This window comes from Hibiscus syriacus, unplaced genomic scaffold (assembly GCF_006381635.1).
Source record: "Hibiscus syriacus cultivar Baekdansim isolate YM2019G1 unplaced genomic scaffold, ASM638163v2 tig00110809_pilon, whole genome shotgun sequence".
NCBI lineage: Eukaryota > Viridiplantae > Streptophyta > Magnoliopsida > Malvales > Malvaceae > Hibiscus > Hibiscus syriacus.
This window is the reverse complement of record NW_024062869.1, coordinates 745,972-759,275: the sequence shown is the minus strand read 5'-3', so window position 1 is coordinate 759,275 and position 13,304 is coordinate 745,972. Positions and strand designations below refer to the sequence as shown.

The 13,304-nt window shown below is 31.4% G+C and overlaps 1 protein-coding gene across 1 annotated transcript; it reads left to right on the top strand.

Annotated features, from left to right (window-relative positions):
• Positions 1-4,925: 4,925 nt before the first annotated feature.
• On the top strand, positions 4,926-7,764 carry LOC120141450 (style cell-cycle inhibitor 1-B-like). The gene is made up of 4 exons (XM_039156313.1): positions 4,926-5,012; positions 5,180-5,299; positions 6,335-6,390; positions 7,381-7,764. The coding sequence occupies exons 1-4, from the start codon at positions 4,946-4,948 to the stop codon at positions 7,612-7,614; spliced, it is 477 nt and encodes a 158-aa protein (XP_039012244.1). The 5' UTR covers positions 4,926-4,945; the 3' UTR covers positions 7,615-7,764.
• The last annotated feature ends 5,540 nt before the right edge of the window (positions 7,765-13,304 follow it).

The window sequence follows — 13,304 nt, the reverse complement described above, 5'->3', positions numbered from 1 at the left end:
ATGCTCCTAAACAATCATTATCTCTAGATTTAAAAATAATAACAACCCAAAAAATTACACTTCAAATATATAAAATAATCAAGCTTTTGAAGAGTAGAAGAGAGAGTAACCGTTTTTAAAATTAGCAGGAGAAGAATCAGAAGCCATGGCAAAGAGAAGAAGAGCGGCAAAAAACGAGGGGGAATTTTTCTGAGACTCAAGTAATGAAAGAACGGAACTGCCTGCTGGTTGGAGAAAAGAGACATTATTTGACGAGAAATGATGTTGATTTTGGCGCGTAGCCTTGTGGCTTAAGCGAGGGAAAAAACCCGCGGCTTTTTTAACTTTATTTGATATTGTAGTGTTGTCTCTTAGTTTTAAATTTATTCAATTTAGTTCAAATTTAATGATTTAATATATTAATTTAATCTTCATATTTCAACCTTTTTTCAATTTAATCCAAATTTAATGTTACAATTTATTAATTTAAGCTTCATATTTAAAATTTGTTCAATTTGATCATTATATATTTTTCAATTCTTTCAATTAATATATATTTTTATATTAATAATTTAATATATAGTTTATATATACTATATAATTTATATATACTAATGAACTATATATATATAGTTTGTATATCATATACTATATAGGTTATATATACTAATAAACTATATAATATATAGTTTATATATACTATATAGTTTATATATACTAATGAACTATATAGTATATAGTTTATATATACTAGTGAACTATATATAATGCATAGTTTATATATACCATATAGTCTATATATATCATATAGTTTATATATACTAAAACTATATAATGTATAGTTAGGGTTTATGGTTTAGGATTTTTATATATAGTTCATATGTAAATTATACTATATAGTATATATAGTTTATATATATAATATATAGTATATAAATATAAACTATAGTTTTTATATATATAGTATATAGTATATAGTATATAAATAGTGTATATAGTTCACTAATAAACTATATATATAGTTCATATGTAAACTATATAGTTTATATATATAGTTCATATGTAAATTATAGTTCATATGTAAATATCAACTATAGTTTATATGTAAACTATAGTTAGTATATAAACTATATAGTTTATATGTAAACTATAGTTCATATATAAATATCAACCTTAGTATATATATATTTATATATATAGTTCATATGTAAACTATAGTTCATATATAAATATCAACCTTAGTATATATATATTTATATATATAGTTCATATGTAAACTATAGTTCATATATATAGTATATAAATATAAACTATAGTTTATATAAATAGTATAAAATATAATATATAAGTATAAATTATAGTATGTAGTTTATATAAATATAAACCCTAAACCCTAAATCATATATACTATATATATATATAAACTATATAATTTATATTAATAAACTATATAATTTATTCAATATATATTATATATAATTATACATAATATATAAATATAAATTGTATAGTTTATATATAATTCATATACTTTATATAAACTATGTAGTTTCTATATAGCTCAATAGTTCATATATAAACTATATAGTATTATAGTTTAAACATGGTATATATAGTTTATACTTTATACATAATATGTATAAACTATATAGTTTATATATATAATACATATACTTTATATATAAACTATATAGTTTATATATTATATATATATATATATATATATATATATATATATATCTATATTAGTTGTTTTACTTTTTTTCTCAACTTATTACTTATTTCTATTTATTAATTGGCCAATAACTTTTTAAATGAGTGTAATTTAGTACATTTTTGTATTAATTTCAACCTCACAATTTAAAATCATTTCGATTTGATCCCTCATCAAGGTGTGTTGTTTAATTTATTTAAATTTTTATTTGTAATTTCATATTTGTTCAATTTAGTACTCCAAATTTTATTTGCATATGAAATTGATCCATACTTATTACTTAATTATATTTTTTAATTGGCCCATAACTTTTTAAAGGGATATAATTTAGTACCTTTTTGTATTAATTTCAACCTCACAATTTAAAATTATTTCAATTTGATCCCTCATCAATGTGTGTTGTTTAATTTATTTAAATTTTTATTTGTAATTTCATATTTGTTCAATTTAATTCTTAAATTTGTATTTTTCATAAAATTGAACCATGATTATTTATATTCTTAGTAATTTACTCTAAATCATATACAATTACAAATTGCAATTCAACGTTCGCAAAAAACGAAAATAATTAATTTAAAAATAAAAATTAACCCGATTTGAACTCAATCCGTATCTGATAGAGATCCGACCTGAATTTTATCTGCCAATGATGTGACCCGATCTGAACAAGATCCGCCTGAAGTCTATCAGAACCTGAATTAACCTGCTTTTTAACTGCTTCAAACCTGAACTGTTTTGACCTGAACTGAAAACGATCCGAACTGAAAATGACCTGACCTGAACCCGATCTGGATCTGGTGTCAAATCAACCTGAAAATAACCTGAACTGATTTGACCTGACTTGAACCCGATCTGGATCTGATGTCAAATTTACCTGACTTGACCTGTATCCGATTTTACCCGACCTGCCAGGATCCGACTGAAACCTGAACGATTACCCGATTTTACAACCCTACCTGAAACCACATCAAGTCATCGATTAATGTCATTCAAATGCATAATATGTAATTTTTATGCTAGAATACTTACCTGTACTTCTTCTTCTTCTTAATTGCGTTGGCGGTGCCGTCAGGCTTGGGCGCCCTTTCCCTGCTGATAACAAAGAAAAGTTTATAATTTGTCATACTAAGGCGAAGCATCCAAATTTCTGTATTTTTTTTCTCTAGCCTATGTATGTTTCTTGCGAAACTGTTTCTGGGTAAATATATGGGAGTAGTAATTAGAACATAATGACACGAACTTCGTGGCGTGATATTCCTCCCCATTGGAATCCTCTGGGGTATGGATTTCCTCAGCCACATTCTCATATTGGCCCGGATCGATTCTTACGTGGGTCACCTCTGTCCGTTTCTTTCGGTAAGGTCTGGTCCAACCTGGTTCAAGATTTTCATTTCCTCCATCATTATCTGAACTTGGTTGTCCTCCTTGCTTGTCTTGGCCTGCAAGTTGGACTTGTTTGCATCACAAACTTTCTCCATGGTTTCTTGGAATGTTTTAGCTAAGAAATCAAGGTTGGAATATTCTTTTTCTTGGAAGAGGATTGCTTTGAAGATGTTTTTTTTATAACAGCAAATGAATATAATTATATATCTATATGTGGTGGAATTGTTATAAAAAGGCTTTAAGAAGAGCCCATATTGTCATAACGTTTTTAAAACAAAAAAATCGAATTAAAAATAATTATGATTTTATTTTAAAAAAAATTAGGGTTTAAACTAATTTGAAATTTAAAGTCGCCATCGATCTTTGGGTTAGATAGGTCGAATAACTAAAAATGTCATTTAAAACAATTTTAAAAAAAATTATTTTAAAGACAATAATAGTCTGCTTACCAAAAATTTATTTTTAAGAGTTAAGAGAGTCGATTACGCGTGGAGAAAGGTGAGCACCCCACAACAGCCAAAATTAATACTTAATCTCTTATACATTGTCGAAACAGTGGATTTTACAAATTCGAATCAAAATTAAAGTATGATACATTCTTATCGAACGTTGGTTAATTATTTCGAAATATAAAATTATACGAAAATCGAGTAAAATTACTTCAAGTTCACTGTTCGTTCGAATGTCGTTGAATCACACTACTCCTGTCGAGCGGTGCTTTTCACGCCCATTCTACGACGAACATTCTTGAAAATATTCGAGACAAGGACAAAATATATTAGCAGATGGATATTTTTATCAATTAAATATACATGAATATATAAGGAAAGTAGTCTTGTAATGTTATGAGAATAGTAAAGTATATACACTTGTGTAATATATTATGTATAGGGTATAAAACGTATTATATATATTAAGTTAAAAAAAAGGAAGGAAAAAAAAAGTATTTTTGAAATAGCATGATATTTAGTAATATACATACGTATAAGGTATAAGGAAGTTATGAAAATTAAGTCAACCTATTAAAGCATAATCAAATCAAAATAACAGTAACCTAAGGGAACAAATGTAAACATGGTTTAAATATAAAATGGGAAATTACGGGAATTGACTAGTCAAAAACGGAGGAATAAAATTGATTCAAGGATCAAAGTGAAAGCGGAATGAAATTAAGGAGTTGAAACGTAAAGATTTAAAAATCAAATGGTGACCAAAGTGGCTATACAACCAACCAAAAGGGTTTACAGCACAAATATACCACAGCCGAGTGTGTAATAAACAAAAGGACTAAAATGCAACGAATCTCAAATTAATAGATTAAGCCGAGCATTTAACAATAACATAATAAATAACATGCGAAGACTAAAATATAGGAAAAATAGACTTCAAGATTTGAAACTGACAATAACCCATTTCATTTCAGAATATAACATAAGATTACAAACACGAAGAACCAAAACTGCTATTTGCCCCGAAGACTCAAAAACACAAGTGAGGGTTAGGGTGAAACGATATCGTTTTAAATTTAGCTTAATACCCTATTATAACTAAAGAAAACCTCAATGATCAAAAGTAGATAAAATACAAACATAAATGATTATTTGTGTAGTTAATTTTAATATTTAATTCATTAGTTAAATAATTTAAATCAAATGTAGTATCTATCAGTATTCTATTATATTGCGGATCGTGCCAAACTTTAAAAATTAGGAAATAACATAAAATAGAACACAATAATTTATTTTGAAAATGACATTATAAGACAAGGGTGTTTTAGTCATTAAAAATCTCTACTGGCACGTACGGTATATAACATAAAAATATGGCTCCCCAAAAGGACCAAAAAAACAACAAAATATCTGAAGAGAAATGGGAAGCGATAGGAAGGAAAAGAGAAGTAAGAAACGATCAAATTCTTTTTCTTCTGGGTCTGAAGGTTAGTTTTAATTGTCCGTTGACGATGAATAATTTTTATTTAATTTTCGGGAAAAAAGTTAGAACCCTAATTTAAATTGCTTAGCGTTTCAAGCAAGATTGATTCGAAATTAATTTAGCTTCACGAAAGTTTTGGTCTTTTATGTTTGGTTTATTGTAAGACTACAGATGAAGGAAGGGAAAAAAGGCAAAGGGGAGGCGAGGACGAGGAGAGGAAAAGCAGGAAGAAGCATGATAAGAGAGAGAAAAGGAAAGACAAGAAATCTCACAAGCACTCTTCCGACAAAGGTTTTAATTTTAAGCTTAAAAGTTCATTGTTATTTATCCTTTTTATTTTGTTTTAAGTTATCGAGTCTTTGTTGAAATTTCAAGAACAGCAAAGGGATACTTAAGATTTTATCAACTGAGATAGCTTTATATTGCTGTATGTTTTATCAACTGATGAGCATTTGTGAACTTAAGATTTTAAAATCTGTGGAACAGAAAAGGGATACCTAGGACGGGAAAATTGAAGGAAGAATATGAATTCCATTATGAATTGAGCTTCTAGTAGCTATTATTTTACTTTATGTGTCGAATTTTCAGTTTTCTGCTTTTATGGTTGTAGGATTTATGGGAACTCTTTGTAATGAGAGTGGTAGATATCCCCCCGGTGTTTCTAAAATTCTACTTCTATTGAGATAGTAATACACGTGCAAATACTCACTAGTTAGTCACCAAAATTGTTTCTTAAAACTTCGGTCTTGAAGCTGTTGATAACTTGATATATTAACTCTTAAGATGGCTTGATTGATCTCTTCATCTGTATTATGTTTTTTACATGCTTTTTGGAGTCTATGCTTATGCTGAGAGTTGGATGATATATGATTAGTGAAGTACTCAGAGTTGAGAGAGTATGGGTAGATATAGTGCTACTTAAAAGAAAAGTACACTAACCAAAATTTTTGACTTTTTGTTAGATTCATGAATTGAAGTGTAAGTTAACAACAAGAGACAACCATAGTAATATAATTCTAGTGCTTGAATTTGAGAAATAGTTTTTACCATAGTAATATAATTCTAGTGCTTGAATTTGAAAATTTGGTTTTACTTGTATTATTTTATAGTTATATATATAAGTTATAAAATTCTGATAAATTGTTTTGAATTTCCAGCATCTCTTTAATACATCTAAAGGTTTAGGATCTTTTGTTGGATTTCTTAATACCACTTGTTTGGGATATGCTTTTGGTATAATTCTAGAAAACTACAATTTCCATATTCTGTCTCTCCTGCTTTTTGGAAAAATAGTTATAACACGTTGGTTTACTTTGTTTGACTCAGAGAAGAAGTCGAAGGAAAAACACAAAAGTAAACATCACAAAGGTGACCGCCACTCAGTGAGTCTTCTTATTCTGCTTTGTAGAAGTCAACCTTCATACTTATAAGATTGGAAGTCATAGTTTCCTTTAACTGATGTGTCTAAAATTTAGGTTACTTCTTGAGGAACATGATGTGAAATTGGATGTGGAATGCAGCCTGTATAGTTCGGACATATTGATGTAATAGTTCATAGCTTTTTTTTTTTTTTGTGGGGGTGTGGGGTGGATTCTTGTGTTCGTCTTTTTCAAAACAAGGTCCATAGTCTATGTTAAAGCATTGAGAATTCTGATGAACATTCATGATTTTGGAGTATTTTCCTTCCGCTCTTAAGGGATATTGAAATCACAGATTCTGTGAACTTATAAGGAATTCTGGTAGGTTTGTAATGGTGGATACTTTGAAGTCAGCTCACTCACTAGATGTCTTGTTAGTTCTGTTTTGTCATATGTGTTGTGCTACTAGTTCATACCTTCCCCAGGTAAATCGAGAAACATATCTTATCGACTGAGATAACTCTAATATTGTTTATTTTGCTTTGTTGAAATAGGTTGGCAAAATGACATTAGTGGCCGAACTTTAAATTGCAAATTTGCCTTCTCATCAGTGAACTTTTGGGTTTCACCTGTTTCATTTAACATACTTGGCATCTTTATTTCATTGGTCCTAAGTGTGCATATAGTTTAACTTGCTGTACAAGAATGATGTAATCATGTTACAATACCCCTTTAAGAATATACAAAAATATTTTATACATGTACAACAATAACAAAAGCAATAAGTTATCAATTTGGGGTTAAAATTTTCGTTCAACCTTTCCACTCTTCTTATATATTGGATTCATGGGGTTTGGCTATTAAATATGAAACCAAGCGGTGTTGAGTTCAACTTTTGAAATCTTAGAATGACAACTAGGCACACATGAGTCTCTAAGCCCTATATATTATTTGACTGCCTGTGCAGATCGTGAAATTTATAATTTGCTGATGTTCTTGTCTCCATTCCTGCAGAAACATGGGTTCCAAGAGATCTCCAGTGATGACTACTTTTCAAAGAACAATGAGTTTGCCATGTGGCTGAAAGAAGAGAAGCGTGTGTTTTTCTCTGATCTTTCGTCGGAGTCTGCTCGGGAATTTTTTACCTACTTTGTTAAAGATTGGAATAACCAGAAACTTGGATCTGAATACTATGAAGGCATTTCAAGTGGGCCACGGACTGCTCATAACTGGAAAATCAAACAGTAGGAAGGGAAGAGGGTACCTTGAGCAGTTTGATCCCTACTTTTTGTTTATTGTTCTCTCTCCTTTTATATGTACTGATTTGCAGTGTATTATCGGATAAATGTTATAGTTTGCAGACGAGCAGCAAAAGAAATATATTTGATGTTTTACTCAGTTATCCCCTGGAAACTGGTAGTATGGAAAAGAAGCTATTTTATCCTGCATTGTGCAATATATACATCACATTGATGAGCTCCCCCTTTATCTTTATCAGTTAAGAAACTACATGATGATATCTTTAGCGTTTTGCTTAAAGCTCCAAGACCTGTCTGCCTTGTCTTTGCTCGGTAGTCATTCTATGTGAGAGATGTACTCACTAGAGAAGCAGTAAACAGATTGCTAACATGGGGCTTGGGAGAAGGTGGCAGCCGGCTAATGGATACCCCACCTTTCTCCTTTTTAATTTCCAGAATTCTACATATTTTGTGACCTTTTTTAAAACATTATAATCCTATTTAAGAGGCAGATTTTGCCAGAGAAGGTTTTCATTGTATGGATGTTGAAATGATTCTCTTTTGTACGCTAAAAAATAAAATATGCATTACATTTTAAAAATTATATATATAATTACTTAAATATCAAACTCCCTTATCTAAGAATATTATAAAAATAAAATCTCATATACAACAAATACTAAATGTTAGATAATATATGTATTTATTAGGTTTAACAACATATTCACTAAAAAAACACTAATTTTTAAAACACAAAAATCATAGTTTTTTCTCTCTTTTCTTCTATTAGCCGCAATTTTTTTTTATTTTACCGATGATGACATCAGTCTTTGATTTGGTCGTCGACCGTCAATGTTCATCTTTTCCATTGTTTTGCATATCCCACTTTATTCTGTTATTTTAATTTTTTTAATAAAAATTATCTTTTTTTTTTTTTCAAATTTTGCGCATGTCTGCCTACTTTTTGACACGTTTTAACTTTGCTCTCATGGCATGTTTTACTTTGCTCTTGTAACACATTTCCTCTTCCTTATGACATGTTGCTCGTCTACCTATGTGGTAAATATGTGATTGTGTATAGCTTCTCATGTCGCTCATATCTGATTTTTGATTGTTAGTGGTATTTCAATGGTCAGATTCTCTTTTATGATTATTTACCGATGTATTTAGATCTATTTTATGAAACAGTTTGTAAGTTTGCTTTGATTCGCTCGTCAATTCATTATCTCTAGAGCTTATAGTTGAATAGAATCAAAGGAGTATTATTGATGATTATTGAGCTTCTATGGATGATGAACGTTAGACTCAAAATAAGATTTTGACTGTTATTGTGCGTTTAAGTTTTCTTTTTAGTTTATGTTTGAGTTTTTGTTTTTTTTTTGTATGTGGATATATTCCTTAAAAATTTTAAATTCTCTCTTTGATTAGTTGCATCGTTAAAGTTTTATTTTCTTTTGTTTCAATACAATTCAATATCGTTTCAAATTCAATATAAAAATCATATATTTAATAATATATCATTTGTATTTAAATGGCTAACACCCTTATTGAATGATATACTCCGGTGGCATATAACCACTATGTTCACCACCAAAGCCAGTGGTACCATTTTCAGCTCTCAAATTAAAATCTTAAAACATTTTGATACAGCTATACACTAGACACCCTGATACTTACTAGGTCCCATCCATCCTCTTTGTATTTTGCTTCATTTTTGAACTCTTGAAGGCCTTGTCCAGAATTCTCTGCAAGTCTCTTCACTGCCACTTCTTGTGCGCACTGCAGCTCAACCTATGAATTATTTCGAACATTAAAGGAGAAAACAGAGAGGATTAAAGAGCAATCTGAAAATATATTTCTACCATGTGTACTGGTCCAAATCCACCTTCTCCAATCTTGTTTGCAGCCGAAATGTTGTTAGTAGCAGCTTGAATAGTGGCAAATTCAACTAAGGGAAGTTCAGGATCATCCTCACTTTCAACTTTGCTAATGGTCACTTGATTTTCTGGTTGATGAGCTGTCAATAGGAACATTGATAAATCAACAACGCAGCTTTGTATCGTCATTTATAGTTTTTGGTGTTTGCTCTTCGCAGCTTGTGCCTGCAATGCTTGGGGTGTTTGCATTCAAAGCAGCTGCTCTTGTTCAAGTATACAGAGACAATGAAGTCCTGCAATTTGTCTTTCCCGAAAACGAAGAACAATCAAAGCAGCTGAGTTTATATTTTTTTTTGGTAGAACACCTCCAACACTCAACTGATCCCTCCCTAGCTCAATTGGGGAAGAAGAAAGACCTTTCAGGCTCATTTGATTCACGTGCACAGAATAGTGCCTCTGGAATCAAAGACTCTCACCTCAACAAGTCTTGTTATTTTTGGTTGGGTTGAAGAAAGATATTACCGGTGGATATGCTACATTCAAGAATGATGAACCTGGATTAGAGAAAGAAAATATAAGAGACCTCTCTCCTTCATTGGGGGAATCAATGCTATCACGAACAGCGTCATACTGGCTTTGCGGAGATGATAAGCCAGAGGTGACAAAAAAGGATGGCCGAAAGGGTACTGAAGGTTCCCAATCATCTGAAGAAATTTCTATTCTACATTCAGAAAAGTGCAATGGATGATCCCTGGCAATATCATTTACAAGAAAGTTTTCTGGTTTAGAATTAGTGAAGGGGGAACCGACTTGCAGCGAAGAAGATAACCTTGAAGTACAACGCTCACTGTCATTGTCCAACATCTTTTGAGCACAAAGAGAGCATGGACTTGAAGAATAGCTTAAATTTAAGGAAAAAAAATTAAAACACTTATTCATACTTTCCCCTCTTCTCCTCCTACTTGGCTTTGGCTTCTTCACCTCCTACTTGGCAGGTTGTGAAGGCGGCAAAGGTGAAGGCGTCTTCGCCTCTGGAACCTCAATGTCATCACCACCACCATGTGAAAGCTTTACATTCAACATAACACCCAAAGCTTGCATAACTCTCTGATCTTTCAAATGCTCATTCAATTTGCTAGGATTCCTCTGAATTTCCTGCATTGCTTTAATAAAACTTGGTTGCTGTAAAAACACCCTAATATTCGGATTTGCCGTTAATTTAGATCATATCTCCGGCCCCTAAAAAGCGTCACCGAATGGTTTCGAGAAGTCCAAGCCGTCACCGCCGATTGAGCATCAGCCAAGCCGAATTTCAATGCTTCATTATTAGGAGAGGGGTCATGAAACCCTAAACCCCAATCTATTTTGAGAATATTGGAGATTGGGAAGATGAGATTATAAGAAGAGAGGAAAGTATAAACACATGTTTTAATTTTTTTTCATTAAATTTAAATAGAGTATCTATTAAATAGAGAAAATAACTTCAGTGACCGAAAATGTCTTATAATATACGATTTTGACCAACTTTTTTTCGATTTGCCAAAATGACCAACAAAATCGCAATACGATCTCTAAATCGCAACGCGATCTCCAGTATCGCAAATCAGTTTCCAGATTCGCAACGCGATTTTGACTATCGCATTACGATTTTCCAAATTCGCGTTGCGATTTTAGAAAATCGCAATGTGAATATGTAAATCGCAACGCGATTCTGACTATCGCAACACGATAATACATAATCACAATGCGATTTTCAAAACGCCATTAGTATCGCAACACGTATTTTATTTTCAAATTCCAAACACGAATATTAATATATCCCGTAATCGCAACTCTTAACCTAAAACCCTAAATCACAACTCAGTCCCATCTCCATATCTCACTCTCTACGGCGACATCCGTCCCCATCTCCGACGAAATCCGTCTATCTCCATCTCTCAGAGCCACCCTCACAATCATTCACGGTCAGAAATAGAAAATCAACCAAATCAACCACCGAGGGTTAGTTTTTTTAATTATTTTTATTTTGAAATTTTTGCATTATTATTAGGTTTTTCATATTGAAATTGATGATAAGTTTACTGGTAATTTCAATAATAGATTAACCATTTCACTTAGATTGCTTATTAAATTCATTCGATTGCTGCCAATACGGCTAAACTGTTTAGTTTTTAACCCTGTGAAGTTAGTATTTTTCTTTTGGCTGAAGTAATGCAATTCATTCAAGTTTCAATTTTAGACAATGACTATTGAAACCGAGAATCGCAACGCGAAATGAAAATCGCAACGCGATTTTAGTTTCGCGATTTTCTCGTTGCGATTTTCATTTCGCGTTGCGATAGTCATTTTCGTGTTGCGATTTTCATTTTCGTGTTGCGATTTTAAGTTTCAGAAACTATTCTTCTTCTGCAAATTGAAACTTGAATGAATTGCATTACTTCAACCAAAAATCACAATGTTGCAAATTTAAGTTTGAAGAATAAACTACTACTCTTTATGTTTATTATTGTTTTGCTATATCTTCACAGTGTAGTTTTTGTGGTATATCTAACTTGGTATGTTTATTATTTTTGTAGAACTTTTTTTCGGCTCAATTGACCTTAAGGAATAAAATAAGTCAAAGCGTCCATCTCTATCTGTTTTGATATGAGTTACCGACCCATGATTTTTCAGCTTTAAATTGTGACAATAAGCCGGCAGTTGGGCAAACGATGCTTCTGGCGACCCCCTCAACAATTCCAAGGCATAACATTTGGCTCTCCAAGCTTGAGAATATGAGATACTAATCTTGAACCGAGCATTCATGTCAGTCATAATTTCATATCCCCGATATACCCTGTCATTCAAAAACATTAACTCAGCCAGAAAACCACCCAACACCTTTTTGTTTACATGTCTATGGTGAGGAAAAACTTGGGTTCTTGAACATGTATGTTTATCAATAAAAGTCCTAACTTGAAACATTTCGCAATTTTTTATCCTCTTTGCAATCATACGCCACGTACAGTTTTTGTCAATCATACACCTTGTTTCGAAACGATCTTTGCTTGATTTGTTAACTTTTAGTTGATAGCCATCTTCCACACATTTCGTATACAAAGCTATCTTCAAGTCTTCCTTTGTATCAAAACAATCATCTTTCTTGATACGAATAATTTTTGTGTAACAATCAACTGCTATCTTTACCAACTCTTCTTCCGGTATCTGAAGTAATTATGGCATATTCCAATTATACTCCCGTGGCATTTTCTTTGGGGACTTTTCTTCGGGGATTTCTTCTTCTTCTTTTTCTTCTTCAGGGTTATATGAATTACATAATGGATGTTCAACATGTTCATTCACAGACGTAACTTCCTCCTCATTATCATCAACAACAACTTCCTCGGCAGCGGCTGTTTCATCATCAAAATTCGGGTATTGACCAATATCAAAATCATTACACGCAGGGTCTGTTTCTTCTTCTGAAACATCATCAAAATCTGAGTATTGACCAAGATCAAAGTCCGGGTATTGACCAAGATCAAATTTCGAATATTGACCAGTACTCATAATTTTTTCTGTTGGCTCATCATGTAACATCCCAAATTATGGGTTAGTGACCAAATTGTAAAGTTTCATAATTTGATGACTAAAATAGAAGAATGAAATAGTTCTATGATTATTGGATACATATGATGAAGGTTATTTTGTAATTGTTAAAGGAAATAAAGGGTAAAATGGTCATTTGATCATTTAAGGAATTATATACACGTGGGAAATGGGAGAAACATCCAGAGTTCTCTTCTCCTTTCTTCTTCTTCATGCGTGGGAGAGCAAGGCAAAG